This window comes from Dipodomys merriami, unplaced genomic scaffold, assembly GCF_024711535.1.
Source record: "Dipodomys merriami isolate MVZ:Mamm:240054 unplaced genomic scaffold, mDipMer1.0.p SCAF_5, whole genome shotgun sequence".
Lineage (NCBI taxonomy): Eukaryota > Metazoa > Chordata > Mammalia > Rodentia > Heteromyidae > Dipodomys > Dipodomys merriami.
Window position 1 is genome coordinate 70125709 of NW_027206068.1, and position 18139 is coordinate 70143847.

Genomic DNA, 18139 nt, shown 5'->3' on the forward strand with positions numbered 1-18139 from the left:
AAATCCTGGCACTAGCAAATCACCAGTTGGCTGTGCAACGTAAGGCACTAGAGCTCATTTCTTCAACATCTGTTTCCTTGTCTGCAAAAAGAGGACCAAAATATTCATTTATGCTAGGGGAAATGGGGACGTTACTTTGAAAATAATCCTGGAGAGACTGAAATTGAGGGGATGGGTGGAGTTGGGAGAAATGGGGGAGAATGATTGTATTACAAACTGACATGCTGAATGGAAGCCTCTTTGTACAACTACTTAAAGATGATATTAATAATTATAGTCATAATTACAAAGAAAGTATTCCAAATAGTTTCTGGCATGTAGCAGATGCACAGAAATTGAAGACACACATTTTCTCTCTGCCCCACCCCCGATCATTCAATCTAAGCCTCTGGGGTCCATCACTAATAAAATGCTCCTCTGGTGATCAACAAGTAATGTACTCATTACCTTACTCATGTAACTGTAACCCCTCCATACAGCATCTTTACAATACAATACAGTACAATTCAATTCAATACAATACAATACTCCCCTGGATTCAAAGAAATAGAGACACCTTAGGAGAGGCATCAAAGGTAGCAGGAAAATTGCTGATAACACCTGTAGTAACTGAGTTCTGCGTGCTTTGGAGAGGCGCACTGGCAGAGGCAAGAGGGGGTGTCAGTAACTCTTTCTTTCCCTGCACGGCCCAGGTTGGACACCGGCATTGGGCCCCTCCTGTTCGCCCAGCAGTACCTGCAGCTGTCTTTCCGACTGCCCAGCACTAACGTGTACGGGCTGGGGGAACACGTCCATCAGTGGTACCGCCATGACCTGAGCTGGAAGACCTGGCCCATCTTCACCCGAGACACCACCCCTACGGCGGTGAGCACCTCTCTGCCCTGCCCCTTGGTCCCAGTCAGTTCTGCTCTCCCTTCTTCCTCCCAAACAGCCTACGTATTACAACTCGATCTTTTTGCTTAACTAGCAGTGTTGGTATTGAGGAATTTCTGGTTGTGAACAACTAGAAATGGTAATTTTTAAAGATCTGATTTATACTAGGAGATGCAACTTAATAATTAAGACAGTAGGTATTAGAAAACCTATTCATAAGATCACTTTTTGTTTACTAGGAGAAAGTCAGTGGAATCTCATAGATGAAAAATGCTCCTTTTCTAGCAGCTTGTAGATGGCTAGTTGAAGTGTGCTTCAAACGTAGGCCTGTTGACATGATCTTGCTGGTGATAGAAATGTAGCATCTCAGACCAGAAGTGCTCTGAGACCCACTGATTTCCAATTTCCTTATCTGCCTGGTAATGAGATCTCCAGGTGAATCAGAGGTGCGTTAAAGTGGGAGCAGGGCTAATCTCATCCTATTCCTCCCAATTTACCTGGAGTTAAGACTTAGCTTTATCTTTAGTTTATCTTTTCTGTCTCTTCTTTTATCTTTTCTTTTTTTTTGGCTCTCCAGTATGGACAATACTTTTGTGCAATACAATTAAGGTACACCATTGGGAAAATGAAACACAAATACCAAAAGACATACACATTACAAGCCTGGAGCATTCAAATTAAACAGGTTGAAAATTGCTCTTTTAAATTGTTATGAAAAAACTCTGAATGCTTACCTTTGATTTTTGCACTTGTCTTGTTGCGGCGGATAGTAAAGGTTTGGACAAGGCCTTGAGTAACATTTATGTGTAGAGTGTTTCTCCAAGCCTTCACTGTGTCTGCAGTCCTTCTCAGACCCCTTACAAGAGCTGCAGGTGTATTGTGTAAGGGAGGAGGAAGCTGATGTTTTGCAGTTTATACTCTGCAAAAGTTGAACCAATGCAAGCAACACATTAGTGTGTAACACTCCTACCAATATCTGAAGCAATGGAAGGGATAGTCTTACTGAATTAAACAAAAATGATTTAAAAACAACAAAAATGAAGCTACAATGTTTGGTCAACAGCCCTAGCAAATACCCTCAACATCATACTGTTTGACTTTCTACAGCTGAAATTCTTCAGTTATATAGTTACAGATTAGATTAAGTATAGTTTTCCTTCCCTCTCTCCCTTCTCTGCTTCCTCCCTCCTCCCTCCCTCCCTTCTGTTTCCTTTGTTCCTTCTTTTTCCCTTACCCTCCCTTCCTTTGCTCTCTTCTGTCTTTCCTTATTCCCTTCCTCTCACATTCCTCTCTCCCTTTTTCTCCTAGTCATTTCTTTTCTTCCTTAAAAAGTTAAAAAATTCACCTGTCTTTTAAATGTTGATTTCATGTCTGTTCTTAAATATAAATTCAGATCTGGCCTGCTGATCATGTCTATTTTGCACATAATGCTGATTTTCTTTCATTTTTCCCTTTGGAATTTATACCATGATCAGAACTATTGCCCCATAATGTGGGCTGATTGTGATATTGCCACACCACAGGCAATTAGAGAAAATGTTCTGTCTCTTGTCACCTCAGTATCTGCTATTTTATAACACAGCTTTATACAAACACCTTATTCTTTCTAGGTCAGAGCTCAACACAGCCTTCTCTGAGGCTCCATGTCTTTTTAAAAAGTTCCAAGAATCTTTACTACTTTTGCCTATTGAATTTAGAAAGATTAGAAAATACACTGAGAATTAAGAAAGAATTCAAATTTCCTCATAATGTCATCATATTCTGCAATTTTTTATTTATTTCTAATCTTTCAAGAATAAATGGTTGGGATATAGCATTCACATAAAGTTCACCTGTTTTAAGTAGAATTCACTGGTTTCAAGCACACTTGCTGAGTTGTGCTCATTACTAGGATCTACTTTTAGAATGTTTTTGTTATCCCTCTAGTCCCTCTTGCCCCTTTAGACTTAACCCCAATTCATAACCCAGTGTGTCCAAAAGCTCCAGGCAACCTCTTGCGGACAACAGTATTTCTGTCTATGGATCTGGGTTTCCCAGACATTTCCTATAAACAGAATCATGCAGTGTAGGTATAGTATTTTGTATCTGTTTCTTTCCTTAGCACAACATTTTTGAGGTGTACTTTGTTGTAACATGTATTCTGTCTTATTATCACAAGAAAATATCCCATTGAATGAATATACCATATTTCTTTCTCTATTTATTGATTAATGATAGCATTTCAATCCCTTTTGCTAGAAAGTGAACCATGTTGGAATACGTTGCATCTATGAATGAAGATTGTAAAATAAAACTTGCCAAAAGCTGTTGAATACAGAGATAGGGAAAGGGAGAATAAATGGGTCAATCTGAAGTTCTGTAAATGTAGGTGTGCAAAACATCAAGGTGAAAGTTTTTGGAACAACTGGTATACATTAACATAATGAGTGGCAGGAATATAAAACAAGTCCTGTCTAAGTTGGGTGTATTAGTGGGAAGAGGGAAGTGAATACAAAGGATGAAGGAGAAAGATTATGGTCAAAAAACTTCATGTGTGTGTGGGAAAATGGACTTTAAAGCTTGTTGAATTGGTTTGGGAAAGGGAAGGAAGGATGTGGGAGAGGTGGAGTCAGATCAAGGTACTTTGCCTGCATACATGGACATTTCAAAATGAAGTCCCTTTGTACCACTAATTAATGTTAAGAATATGATAACATTTTCAGTACAATACTTTATCAAATGTTGATCAAGTATACTCATGGGTATATACTTTTTTTTAATAGGATGGATGGGTTAGTAGCTTTGTAGCCCCGGCTGGTCTAGAACTCTGTGTAGCCCCAAGTGTGATCTTCCTGCCTTCACATCTCAGTTGCTGGGATTTGAAACATCACCATCATACCTAAAAGAATAATTTTTTTACATACAGTGTGATTATTTCTCTTTCCCTTATCTCATTGACAGGGCATGATCAATCTGTATGGAGCACATACATTTTTCTTGTGCCTGGAAGACACCAGTGGGTCCTCTTTTGGAGTTTTTCTGATGAACAGCAATGCCATGGGTAAGGAACATCCTCGTATCTTCCATGAGTGAGATTAACTTTTGAGACACTACTTTCATATAAAATAAAAGTATGGTGAGAACATGGTTTAACAGAGGCATATCAAAACTGCATTGCCTTTATTGAATCTAGAATCTAAAAGTCCTTTCGCCTGTCTAGAACATAGAGCTTATGTTTATAGCCATTTGACTGAAATTTGCTTCTGAGGTCTTCTTTGATGGCTAATGTCTCTTAATGTTCTGTAGATAATAGAATCCACTGATAGACATATCTCAACACATCCCTTTCAGAAAATCCACCTGCCTTTAGACAAATGGATGTTTTGGGTGGGCTGTTTCTCATGATCCTAATCTATGATCTTCCTTTTCTTACTAAGTATTTATACAAAGAGATTCCAGTTCTATCAGTCAGGTGATGAGTACAATGACTCTAAATCACTTTCACTCCTTTCATTATACTCCCCCATATCTCCCACTCTCACCACTGCTCTTGTTATGTCATTCAATTTTGATTTAACTATTCTTAATCAAAACAGAATTCAATTCTAAATTGGTGTCTCATTCAATACATTGGCAAACTTCAACAATCTTCTAATAAAAAAAATACATGTGTGATTCTTCTCCATTTGAGAAGGAGCTTGGGATGATTTTGAATGCTTCAGATATTCATGCTTTAGAGAAAAAAACAGGATTTCAGCCAAGACATTCTAACACCTCACGTCAATCCTCTCAGAGATTGCCCTGCAGCCTGCTCCTGCAATCACTTACCGCACAATTGGGGGCGTATTGGACTTTTATGTGTTCCTGGGAGAAACCCCAGAGCAAGTGGTCCAGGAGTACCTGGAGGTATGGCTTTTCTTATACACAATCTCATTCACTGATCTTTTCTAGAATACTAATATAGGTTATTAGTAGGATGAATATAAATGCTCCCATTGTTAACATTATGATAACATTTATTGGACCCTTTCTGCATAGTAAAAGGTACTTTTGGAGCCATGAGAATTGCAAAATAAGTTCATCACTGCTTGTTTGCAAGGTGCTCATCATTCATCCAGCTACAATCTATCAGTTTAAGGACCCACAGCTACTCATAAGCAAAGTCCAATCGATCGTCAAGTAAAAATTCAGTGAAGAGGAAGTGTGTGAAAGTAAGGCTGCTAGGTAACTGGAATTTGATTCAAACTGCAGAATAAAGGAGACTTGACACTATGTTGCCTAAACTTCTTACTTTTCAGACAGAAAACACAGGCACAGAAAGATGGTGTTTTCAAGATGATGCACAAAGGCACATTAAGTATAGTTCCAGATGCCAGTGAATTTACAATCAAATAGAAGAAACTATGATACAGACTGAACCCTTTGTAATAGGGAGGACTCTTACTATGTGCTAGTATTGAGGTATAACAGTTTCATGGAAGGAATTCAGAGGAATGAGAGAAAGCTCCTTCATATTAGATGGACCTGGCTCTTAAGGAACAGTGTGTGGCAGGATTTGGTCAGCTGTCTTCTTAAAGTGGTGACTTAAACTACTTGGAAAAGTCAGATTTCAAAGCTATTTTCATATTACTTCAACCACCCTAATCCTAATCCTATTAATTCTTATTACTCTCTCCCTGCACATACCAGTATATAAAATGATATTAGGTATATTTATTTGCTTTGAGTTCTAGAAAGTTAGAAGCTATGTTTGCTTTACATCACTGTGTTCTCCATACCTATATTCTGTGAAAACTCGCTAAACAAATGAATATTAAAGTTTTCCAGGACTAAGAAAGTCACTCATTGTCCGAGCACTTGCCTAGCATGTGCAAGGCCCCGGATTCAATATATGCGGCTTTAAAACAACCAACCAAACAGATAAAATTATTGCTTTCCTCCATGATGACTCTATTAATTGAGCGTTTCCTAAAAATCCTAGTATTGTCTGATATTGCAGTTGTTGGGAATGCATTTATGAGTTTAGTGAAGAAGGATGTGAGTTGTAGCATTTTTCAGATCATCATGGGAAATTCTCTGACATTTGTTAGACTGAGGACTCTGTAGGAAATGAAATGGAGCAAACAGTCCCCATGTTAATCATGGTTTAAGTATGGTTGTCGTCACAGAGGTATAACTGACACTTCTCCACTTCTCTTTCCAGCTTGTTGGACGGCCATTCCTGCCTGCCTACTGGAGTCTTGGGTTCCAGCTTAGTCGCAGAGATTATGGTGGTATTCATGGATTGAGAGAGGTTGTAAACCGAAATCGTAAAGCTGGGATCCCATATGTAAGCTGGACTTCTCTTATTATGATTTAGGCACCATTTGCAATCTTTTATTTTTGCATCAAAAATAACCTATTAGGAAAAATAGAGAAAAGGATTGATTATAGCGGGGGAGATATATTTACTGTCATGAACTTGTACACTGACTCACCCATCTGATCATGGAGAGTGCATAGTCTGTGGAGTCAAATGGATATGCCTTTGACTTCAAGCCTTTTTCTTAGCTCCACACAATCTGGGATGATTAATTATCACCTTTGAATTTTAGTTTCCACACTGGTAAAATGAAAATGTAAGACTTGGTGGGCTGATATAAAGAAATACCTCATAAAGCAAATATATAATACTTAGGTCAGGGAATAAAGTCCATCAAAGTTAGCTGTTACTTTTCAAGAGAGAGTAGCACCCGAAGTGACATGTACCAGTAACAACTGGCAACTACAATAATAATTTAAAGTTAACAGTTTTCTCATGGTGAACTTGCAAACTCCTCTCAGATCTGATAGACTGTAAACTTCAAAGCTCTATGGCTGCAACTATTTTTGATGTTCAATGTTCACCTGTAAATCAAAAGATAATTTCTAAGTGTGGAGTATTCGATAAGATCCCCAAGGAGATACATAGCCTATGGTTGGTGAAGTAATCAAAAGAACTTATAAGGGGCTAGCTGTGTGCAACTTCAGCACATTAATGCGGGTGGATGTGTGAGCGTATGAAGGAAGATGGCATATTGTTAAGGCCAGGCAGGGGAACGTGTCTTCCTTTGAGAAATGAGATGCCCACTGTGTTGTTCGATATTGAGAAAGAAATGTATTGTGTTTCGTTTTACTTTCCCCATATCTGCTGTCTGAAAGCATCCAGTTCTAGGGAGGCTGAGAGCAGATTCGGCTATGCCTTTCTTACTTTGCAGAGGGCTTTGTTATTTCTGGTTAGCCCTCATTTAGCAGGATTTTGTAAATGAGGAAACGGAGATGCTGTATGTTTTAAGGATTTTCCCAAGGTTGCACAACTAGCTCAGTGGCGCGACCAGTGCAAGTACATATTTTTTTACCTTGTCATTCATTTTTAAAAACTCTTCTCTTGATTTGGGTGTAGGGCATTTGGTTAGAATGGAGGTTGCCTGGTCGCTCTGTCCTGCCTCTGATAAGGGCTTTCCTGCGATGCTGACAGTTCAGGAAGAAGTGGGCTTTCCTCCCTCTTTATGTGACAGCAAGGGACACCTGGGTTATAAGTGATTGTCCAGTAGCAGGACAGGTGGACTTGTTTGGACAGCAGGAGTCCTTTAAGACACGAGCACATGAAATATGCATAGAGGACTTTTGTATTTGAGGAAAGGGGAAGATTGGGGAGAAGAAAGGGAAGAATTAAGGGTTCATGACCAACTACCACCCTCTGTCCTATGACTTTGGAAATGTCACTCAACCCTTTCACGTGTCAATCTTTTCACTAAGAATATTATCTATTCCTCATACATTGGTTTGCAAACAAAAGAAAATTTAGTCAGTGAAAGCTCTCTCTCTCTCTCTCTCTCTCTCTCTCTCTCTCTCTCTCTCTCTCTCTCTCTCTGTCATTTATCTTTGTTAATTATTCTTCTAAGTAGTTTTCTAAGGGGTAAAAGACTACTTTTCCTCTTATCCTATATTCTGGCTTGATGTGTGGGGTCTAAGGTAGTATGTAATTATAACATTATCTATATACTCATCTAAATAAATTTACACACATCAAAGGCTCTCAGTTTGCAGAGACAGAGCACAGTGTTTATCCTAGGTCTAATTAGGGTAGCTTCTCTCCTAAGTGGGGGCCCCATTTCTCAAAGAACTAACCATGCCCCCCTGAAGGGTCCTGGACGAGTAAGCAATGTGGCTGCACATGTGTGTGTGTGTTTGCATGTGTGTATGTGTGTAATCATTAAATAGTTGTACAATTCTGCATGTCAGTTTCTGAGTACAATGCATCTTGAGCAACATCATCTCTTCCTTCCTTCTCCCTGCTCTGGCTTCCATTTGAATGGTCACACCAGAGTCAAAACCCTTTCCGTCAACCTGGTGATCATTCCTCTAGATGATCATCGGCCCAAGCTTTCTTTCAGGATGTGCAGTACTCAGACATAGACCTCATGGAAGGAAAAAAGGATTTCACTATTGACCATCAAACTTACCCCAACATCTCAGATTTTGTCACGGACTTGCATAACCATGGGCAGAAATATATAATTATCACGGTATGTTCAAACACGTCTCTGTTTTCCAATTTTATTTTCTTTCAGAGGGCAAAAGAAAATTTATTAAAAATAACATTTATCTACTGTTTTTTTTTATTAGAATCCTGGCATCTTCAAATCCTCTGACTATGAGGCCTATACCAACGGAAGTACAAAGAGAATATGGATCGTAGGGAACAGTGGCTTTGCTGTTGGGGAGGTAATTTCTTAGAAATTTAGAGTAAATGACTATCATTTGGGGAAATCTGGTTCTTTGGTATGAAGGTGAGTGAAAAGGAAGTTATACTATTGCCACTCTTGTCGTGATTTTAGACGTTTCCTTCAGTATATTCTGTGGGCTTTACTCTTGTGAGGTAAGCATTCTGCCACTTGAGCCATTCCATTTCATAAACTCTTTTTTGTGCTGGTATTTTAAGATAAAGTCTTTAGGACTAGACTTTGACCCTTCTACCTGTGCTTCTGCACTTTGCTGGAATGACAGGTGTATGCTACTGTACACAGCCACTGTCTTCCCCTGTAGCTGGGAGTACAGATGAACCATTGGGTATAACCATTGATTGAGATGGAGTCTTGTAAGTGTTTTCAATCCAGGCTGACCTAGAACTATAATTTCTGTCTTCTTCTTTCAAGTACCAAGGATTACACACTTGAAGCACTCATGTGCCCTGTGTTCATTACTATTCATAAACCAATAGAGGAAATGGTAATATGATTAAAATTCTAGCAGATATAAAAAAAGCTAGTCCCTGACCTACTAATATTTCAGACGGTTGAAAAGGAATATATGATTAGAAGAAAATTCTTTCTACCTCTTTTCCAAGACATGAAATTCAACTGCACTAATGTAGCAGGATGCTTATAGATTAATGTGTAATCTTAATCTTAGCCAATATATACTTCTGGGACATCTTATTAGTATAAATTAATTATACAAAAGAGCGCAATTGTGATATTTAAAACTTGTATATAATGTACTTTAATCAAATCCACCCCTTTACATTACTCGTTCTTTTTCTCTAGGATTCATAGGATTTTATTTTTTGTTTTGATTTTAAATGTAATTTTATTTATTTTAATTTAATTGTGTTTTAAATTAGGTAGGTATTCAAAGGAGGCACCATTTAACAAAGCACTTTATAAATACAATGCCTCTTGATGAGTGTCACCACCTTTGACCCCCCCTTCCCTTACTTTTCTTAATTTTGTGATTTTATACAATGAAATCTTGACTGCATTCCCCTCCCTCCTTCCCCTTTCATTCATCTACCTCTCTCTACTTGCATGTATCCATTTCCTGTTGCTGATTTTGTGGGCTTTGACCTAGGCTTTCTAAAAAATTATATGATTTGAGCTCTCTATAGAGTGTATTATACTTCAGTTAATTCATTTGTTTTTCTAAATTTTTGTTATGAAGGCAATGTATAGAGGGGTTATAATTCCGTAAATCAGGTAATGAGTACATTTCATTCATTGGTCAATGTTACCCCTCTCTTCACCCTTTCCCACAGTTAATTCATTTGTAACCACTTGCATACCTCTCAATATGTTTACTTATAGGTTCGTAGATTCTATTTTCTTGTAGATTCATTCTAGCTACCACAAATGAGAGAAACCATGCAACCTTTGTTTCTTTGGGTCTTGCTTACTTTGTTTAATATAAATTATTCCAACTGGGAGAGAGCAAGGGAAGGGGTGACATTGTCCAGAAAGAAAATTACTTTTTACCTGACTTATGTAACGTGACTCCTCTGTGCATCACTGTTATAATAACAATAACAACAACCAGAACAAATATGTTATATATATTATATTATATTGTATTTAATTTCCTCAAGTTTTTTTATTTTCTTACAAATGGTACAATATCATTCCAATAGATGTATAAAATTCCATTGTGTATGTGTGTGTGTGTGTGTGTGTGTGTGTGTGTGTGTGTGTGTGTGTGTGTGTGTGTGTGTATACTCACATTTTCTTGACCCACTTGTGCATCACAGGACATCTAGGTTGATTCCATATCTTGGCTATGGTGAATGGCACCACGTGAACATGGTTGTGCTACTGGCTTTATTGTAACCTTGTTTGTGTTCTTTTGGATAAATTCCCAGGAATGGAATTGCTGGGTCATAGGGTAGTTCTATGTTTAATTTTTTGAGGAACCTCCCACTACTTTCCAGAGTGATTTTACAAGTTTACATTCCCCCCAACAGTGTATTAAACATCCCTTTTGGCCTCATCTTCGCCAGCATTTGTTGTTATTTTTTTCTTGATAGCAGCCATTCTAATTGGGGGTGAATTAGAATCTTTATTACTCTTTCTTAAAGCCTCTGCAGCTCATATATTTTTAATATATTTTAATATACTTGTAGATAAAACTCATGTTTGAGTTTAAGGTATCAGTTTCAGATATTGGAATAAACTATTGAGGAACCCGAATTCTGAAAATATCTATTTTATATAAAATCATATAAGCAACCTTTGATTTCACTTGTATGTCAGATCAACCCTAGATACTAGGCTTGTGTAGGATTTACAGAAACTTGTACTTAACCTCAAAAGTTCATGTGGCTACTGTTTTTGTGGTTCTTGAGAAAATTGCCTTGCAAATATTTTCTTTTTGAGGTTATTGATGGCTTCTTGTTGTACTTGCTTCTTCTCTTCCTTATTTATTCACCTCTTGTCCATTCATCATCTCCTCCTCCTCCTTTTCCTCTTTCTCCTCCTCTTCTCCTCCTCTTCTTCTTCTTCTTCTCCTCCTCCTCCTCCTCCTCCTCCTCCTCCTCCTCCTCCTCCTCCTCCTCCTCCTCCTCCTCCTCCTCCTCCTTCTTCTTCTTCCTCTTCTTCTTCTTCTTCCTCTTCTTCCTCTTCCTCCTCTTCTTCCTCTTCTTCCTCTTCCCCTTTCTCTTCTTTCCCCACTCTTCTTCTTCTTCTTCTCCTTCTCCTTCTCTACCTTGGTCTGATGTAATAAAATTTTACTTTCTTCATTGAAAAATATATGTGATGGGCTTTTACTTAAGAGAAGCCTAGGTTTCCTTCTATTTTTTTCTTCCTTTGCTTCCTTGTATGTATTTTACTGCTTGCTTAGTTTTTGTTAGGGGAGTTCCAAATTTGGACTCTCAAATGACAAGTACTCCAGAGTTTCCAGTAAGAAATGGTTGCCAATAACCAACGGATCACTTAACTATCAGATGCATTTCTAGAGCCTCTTGCTTCATTCTCCAGGGATATCCTGGAGAGTCAGTCTTTCCTGACTTCAGCAATCCAGCTTCTACTGAGTGGTGGGAAGATCAGTTCAAAGATTTTCATGACCAGCTGGACTTTGATGGTGTGTGGATTGTAAGTAATCCTTCCAGACCCGAATTCCCTTTGGAAGCAGACACCTCAGATTTTCAAGTGAAAGTGAATAAAATTAACTGAACTAAAAATATGACTTGACAGACATATCCTAGATACTCAGGAGGGTGAGAACTGAGGATTGCAGTTCAAAGCTAACCCAGGCAGGAAAGTCTGTGAGACTCTTATCTCTAATAAAACACTCAGAAAATGGGAAATGGCATTGTGGCTGATGTGGTAGAGTGCTTGCCTTGAGCTTAAGAGCTCAGGGACAGCACTCAGGCCCAGAGTTCAAGCCCACAACCCACAAAAAAAGAAATTATATATATTAAAGGTTATACTAGTCAGTAGTTGCTAGTAAATGCTTAATAACATGTTCTTAGGGACATAAGGTAAGCATTCACGTGGGTCTTTTATCCATTTCCAAGGTATAATTACTCCTATTATGGTTGATTTCAAGCTAACAACATGATGTCATTGGTTGGCTGTCTGTTGTCAATACAGTCAGAAAATCATGAGTATGATCAGCTCTCATGAGCTCCTGATAGTTGCAGCCAGCTTTCTTTTACTTAATGCTGAGCTTCAGCTATAGCAAATTATTCTTCTCAAAACCCTGGGTTCTTACTCTGGATTTGCAATCAACTGGTTCCCTTTCATTAGTACTTTGTGTTAGGTTTTTAAAGAAGAGGTGGCCGAGTAAGAACCACACCACACACATGGTATTCAGGTAAGGGGTAGGTTTATTCATCGTTCCGGGTGGCACCAGGCCATGATGGCACTACACTTGGCTGGGTAAGAGCCTGGAAAAGAGGGCATCTGGTACCAGGCTCAGCCTTGTCTAGGGTAGGGGTGGGGAAAGGTGTGGCCACATTGAATCCAGATGTGACCTCAGTGGATGCAGATGTGACTTTTTCCAGGTGTGCTAGTTGCCTAGGTAACGCAGGTACTGGGCAGAGACTTTGCTGCCAGGAGGGTGGAGTCTGCTGGCCATCCAGGAGCAGACCTTTCACTTTGTTTACTGAAGGCCTTGGCTTTCCCTCCATTACTCTCTTTCAGCTTAAATTATTGCTTTATTAAAAGTTATTATTGCTATTCTTTTACAGTATAGGCTTTTACAAGTTTAATCACTAGAAAATAATGAGGCCCTTAAGGTTTTTATTGGACAGCAATAGGTAGATTTCTTTGAAATTTGAAAAATACTTTTGTCAACAACAGCAGATATCACTTATTTTTAGGTCATTTTAGATAAATGAGTTTTACCTTAACTGTTTTCCCTTATTACTTCTTATTTAGTGGAATAAGAGACAGGAAAAGTAATAGAACAAAACAATTACTCAATCTTTGGCTCTTTAAGCATGTAGCACAGTGACACCATCAATAAGATCTTCACAAGTTCTAAGAGCACATTTGGAATTATATCTCTTAATAGATTAAAATCAATTTATCAAAAGTAAAATGTGTTCATTCTTATTCCAAGACGGAATGTAATTTAGCTATAACTTAATCCCACTGACTTAAGTTTACAAAAGTTGAAACAGAGGCCAGGAAAACTTGGGGAGACAATTCAGATCTAAAGCCAGGTAACAGAATACCCTAGACAGCCTGACTTCTAGTTAGATAACACCCTTCAACAGCTAGTTGTAACTCAATGTTTTCTTTTCTACTTTGTGTCTTTGAAGGAAATGGATGAAGTATCTACCTTGGCCCAAGGCTCTGATCACAAGTGTGAAGCAAACAACTTAAACTTTCCTCCTTTTACTCCCAGTAAGTTTCCCCTTGTTTGCTGATGGTATGATATCCGTGATATTCAGTGTGGCAAAGAGCAATTCACTTCCCAATCTTGTGAGTCCCCCAAACATTCACACCCCTCTTCCACTCCAGTCTTGGTGGTGGTGCTTGGTCTTTGATGACTAGTTTGTTGATGTGATCCAGGGCAGCCTGTGGTAGAAATGGTTAGCCTGAGCCTGTTCCCTTCTCTGGCAGTTATTCTACTCCAGATTTACAAACTTTTTCAATCAATTCATCACCTCTAAATTTCTCAGGATGTCCATTATGGATTTTGTGAGAATTTCAAAACTCTCTAAGATACAAATACTTTACAATGAAGTAAGTAAGTCTGTGACACTTTTTCTTCCCTCCCTCCCTCCCTCTCACCCTCCATCCCTCCCTCCTCTCAATGTAGGCCCTGAAAAGATGTGGTATTCAGGGTAGAATTAAAGATCTGGAAAAGATTCTGTCAGTGGTGATTGGTGGGGATGGTCCAGTAACCAGGAAGAAAGGGATTTGATGGCTATTTTGTTGAGGTGTGTGGAGGGGAAAGGGCCTCACTGATGGGTACTTCCCCCTAGGCATTCTGAACCATTCACTGTCTGCAAGAACCCTGTGCATGGACACAGAGTTTTACTGGGGCCTTCACTACGACACCCACAGCTTGTACGGCTACACCATGGCAAAAGCCACAGACTCGTAAGAACATGCTTTTCTACACGAATCCAGGTTTGGGGTAGTGGAAACGGGAGGTGGGAGGATTTCTCTTCTCACCCACAAACATATTGTTTAAATATGTTTTTGTGGTCATAAGCATGTAGAAATTGGTGTGACAGGTAATTTAAGAGGTCCTCTCATTAAAAAAAAATGCTTGGTTTCTATACAAGATTAACTTTGATGGATTTGGGATTAAGAAGCATTATTATTTCAAGGATCTTTATAAGCAATCATTGGTAAGGAAATCGGAGCCCCCAAATGGACATTGGCTCTTGTGAGGTCCCATTTCCCCCTGTCACTGTGGGTGACAGGTGCATAATGTAATGCCCTGCCCTTGCTTTCCTCCACAGCTGAGATAGCAGGGTCTTTCTACCTGTTCCAACTGTTGGCTGAGATGGAATCTCATAGAAATTCTTTTGGTTTTTTGCTGAGGCTGGACTCTAACCATGATCTCCCAATCTCTGACTCCCAATTAGCTAGGATTACAGATGTAAGCCACAACTTCACTCTGTTTGACCTCTTTTGTGTGAATGCTTTACAATACCTTATATACTACTACTTTTCATTCACTAACTTCCACACTTTGGTTGGTTAATCATTATTGAAGTTGTTGGATTCCTTATTTTGGTTATTGGTGACACCATCTCTATCTCCCAGACTCTGAAGTGAGAAACTTCCCATCATCCTTTCTTTCTTTTATGACTCTATGTGAAACTGGACCTTGATCCTTTCAAGGCAACAACTTCTAATTTTGTTCTTTTCTGTTTTCTCTCTTAGTCATACTGCCTTTTCTAGGAAATAAGCTAAATAAATAAGACTCAAGCTCTCATTTATGAGAGAATTGAACTGATGTTTACAATTGTCTCTGTCCTGATGTAAATAAATGTTGAAAGTAAGGGAGGATTAAAGGAGAGAGAATTCCAAATTACTTAATTGCCTGAATTACTTCATTGGTTACTATAGTCTAATAGCTATTGTTAATAATTACATGGTAACTACTTCTGGGTGAGTGGTGGGTGACTCTGCCTTCTCTGGCATTGTCAGGTAAAATTTTCATTTGGTGATATGTGGACATCAGAAGAACTAAAGTTGCAGGTCTAATGAAGGTTCAATTCAACCATAGGTGGGAGTTTGGTTTGGGGACATTGGTCACTGAGCTAACCAGAGAGTCCAATTCACCTCTGTCTTGCCTAAAAGCAGAAGACAGCTCCTTCTCATGATCATGAACTGATTATGAATAGGCCAGGTCTGAGGGAAAAGAGAATTGTAGGGATCTGGCTCTCAATCAGGTGTTTTCTCTAACCCAGGAATAACCAGTGTTATCTAATCTGTGTGACCATAGTGACACAGATTTAACCTGAGAGATCTCCATCCTGGTTTCGCTTTACTTTCTACGTGCTTCTTTCACAATCATTGATTGCACGGGCAATAAGCTTCTAGCCAGTGGCAAGAAAAGGTGAGGTACTTGCTTGTTTATGACAAGGGGTAGTGAAGACAGTGAAGTGGTGTTGTGCTAAGCAGGATTCTATGTCTGGGCAGCAAGGGATGGTAGAAAAATATTTTCTACAGGTAAAGGTGGGGCCTTTAATAGGCCACACCGAAACCAGATCTTCTTTACCAGGAAGTAGAAACCACAATTAGGACAGGACCTGGAAGGAATACTTTTGGAGGACAGAAATTAGGGTTTATATTAGCTTTATAAGAGATCAGAAACCTTACCCAGAATATGGAAGAAGAAAATAACTAAACATGGCCAACTGTGGAAATCTGATTTTGATACTTTTAAGGGTTTTTGTTGTTGTTGTTCTGGTTTGGCTGAGAATCCCATGCTACCTTGGTATAAGTGAGTTCTAGATTTGCAATGGCTTACCACACACTCAACAGGCTGTGCTATACTTTTCAGTGCCATGGGGAAGATCTTCTCCAATAAAAGGAGCTTCATCTTATCGCGATCTACTTTTGCTGGCTCTGGCAAGTTTGCGGCTCACTGGCTGGGGGATAATGAGGCCACGTGGGATGACCTCCGATGGTCCATTCCCAGCATCCTGGAGTTCAACCTGTTTGGCATCCCAATGGTGAGCCTCATTTCCAACCAAGAAGTTGTTTTTACACCTCAGTACCCTTTGACACTCTTTCCATTGCCAGTCTTAGAGGGTGTTTGTAAAACTAAAGAGCACTAGATGCTGGTGGCTTGCAATTATAATCTTAATGACACAGGAAGTAGAGATCTGGAAGATTTCAGTTTGAAGCCAACCTGGACAGAAGAGTTTGCTAGACTCCATCACCAATATCAGTAGCAAATAGAAGGGCAGGAGGTGTGGCTCAAGTGGTACAGCACCAGCCAAACAAGGGTAAAATCCTGAGTTCAAGCCCCAGTTGCAGGTAAAAGAAAGAAAAGAAAAAGAAAGGAAAGAAAGAAGTAAAACAAATAGAAAGAACAACACATGTTACAATGTCACACTGTAATTAATGTTCACTAGAAAAGCTGATTTCTATGTGTGTGATGAACTGTCTACAGAAGAGATGTTGGAAAAATGTTAATCATGGGTGGCCTTCCATGAAATCTTTGGAGGTAGGAAAGAAATACCATGCCTAAAATATTTTAGAATCAGAGAAGTTCCATCTGGACAGCATCAGTGAGTTGGGAAGTATAAAGTTGGGAACTGAATAAAGAAGAAAACCCCTAGTTCTAGGAGATTGGTCTATACTATAGCTCACACTCTTGTTTCTTTTCTTTGGATGGGCAATGGGATCTCTCGAAACAAGGAATGAGGACAAAACCAGATTCTTTTCCTTAACCGTGTAGGTCTGTAGTCAGTGCTTTTGCTTCTCTAAGTGACTGCTGTGCCTGTGTATATGCTGATTCCCAGGTGGGGGCCAACATCTGTGGTTATACAAACAATGTGACTGAAACACTTTGCAGAAGGTGGATGCAGCTTGGAGCATTTTATCCACTATCAAGGAACCACAATGGACCAGGGTACAGGGTAAGGGGCTCGGGACAAGTGATGGAACCACCTTGATTGTAGCATCTACTAGTTCTCAACAAAGGGGTTCAGGAAAATCCTACATGTTGGCACTAACTGAAGAAGGAAGATAAGGAAATCTTGGGTGAGGAGCCTAAAAGTAGGTCATCTGGGTGAGATTGTAGGGAAATAGCTATGTGTGTGTGCATTGATTTTTTTTAATTTTTAAATTTTTATTATGATCTTTAAGTAGTTGTCCAAAGGAGTTGCCATTTAACAAAGCAGTTAATGAATACAATATATCTTCACCAACATCACCTCTTTCAACATTCATTGAATGGGTTTAATGTTGGAAATTCTCCCATAAAGCTATGTGAGATTTCATCTCCTAAGTGGCAAGCAAAAAAAGCCAGGCTAGAGGCATGGGTCAAATGATCACATGATAGAACACTAGCCTAGCAAGTGCAAGGGCCCTGAGTTCCAACCCCAACTTCCAAAAAAAAGAAAAAAAGAAGAAGAAGGAAACCAAATTGTTGGCAATAGCACAGTGGGTCAGTCATGTAATCTTCACAAATACTTTCTCACCCATAAAATAAAAGAGCAGAGCCAGAATCCATTCAGTTCTGAGAATGCTCTGATATTCTCTGAGTTGGAGAACATAGTTGTGTGTATCTGGGAAAGCTTCTTATCCAAAGAAAACAGTTGAAAGTATGATGGAAAGAAATATTCAGTCATTGTTTCCATTTCCTTCTAGGACCAGGACCCCGCTGCCTTTGGTTTTGACTCACTGTTGTTGGACTCCTCCAGACATTATCTGAACATTCGCTATTCCCTGCTGCCCTACCTCTACACCCTCTTCTATCGCGCTCACACTCGGGGGGACACAGTAGCGAGGCCCCTGGTACATGAGTGAGTTTCTTGATCCTCAAAGACTTTCTTCAGATCACAAGTTCACTTGAC

At 39.2% G+C, this 18139-nt stretch overlaps 1 protein-coding gene across 1 annotated transcript in view; it reads left to right on the forward strand.

Moving 5' to 3' along the window:
• Mgam2 (maltase-glucoamylase 2 (putative)) overlaps positions 1-18139 on the forward strand; it is a 64000-nt gene that overhangs the window by 8334 nt on the left and 37527 nt on the right. Inside the window, exons 6-17 of the mRNA XM_069997378.1 lie at positions 693-864; positions 3814-3913; positions 4646-4758; positions 6056-6181; positions 8268-8399; positions 8500-8598; positions 11619-11732; positions 13409-13493; positions 14078-14195; positions 16117-16288; positions 17084-17200; positions 17934-18088. Coding sequence (XP_069853479.1) covers positions 693-864; positions 3814-3913; positions 4646-4758; positions 6056-6181; positions 8268-8399; positions 8500-8598; positions 11619-11732; positions 13409-13493; positions 14078-14195; positions 16117-16288; positions 17084-17200; positions 17934-18088 — 1503 coding nt within the window. The remainder of the gene's footprint in view (positions 1-692; positions 865-3813; positions 3914-4645; positions 4759-6055; positions 6182-8267; positions 8400-8499; positions 8599-11618; positions 11733-13408; positions 13494-14077; positions 14196-16116; positions 16289-17083; positions 17201-17933; positions 18089-18139) is intronic.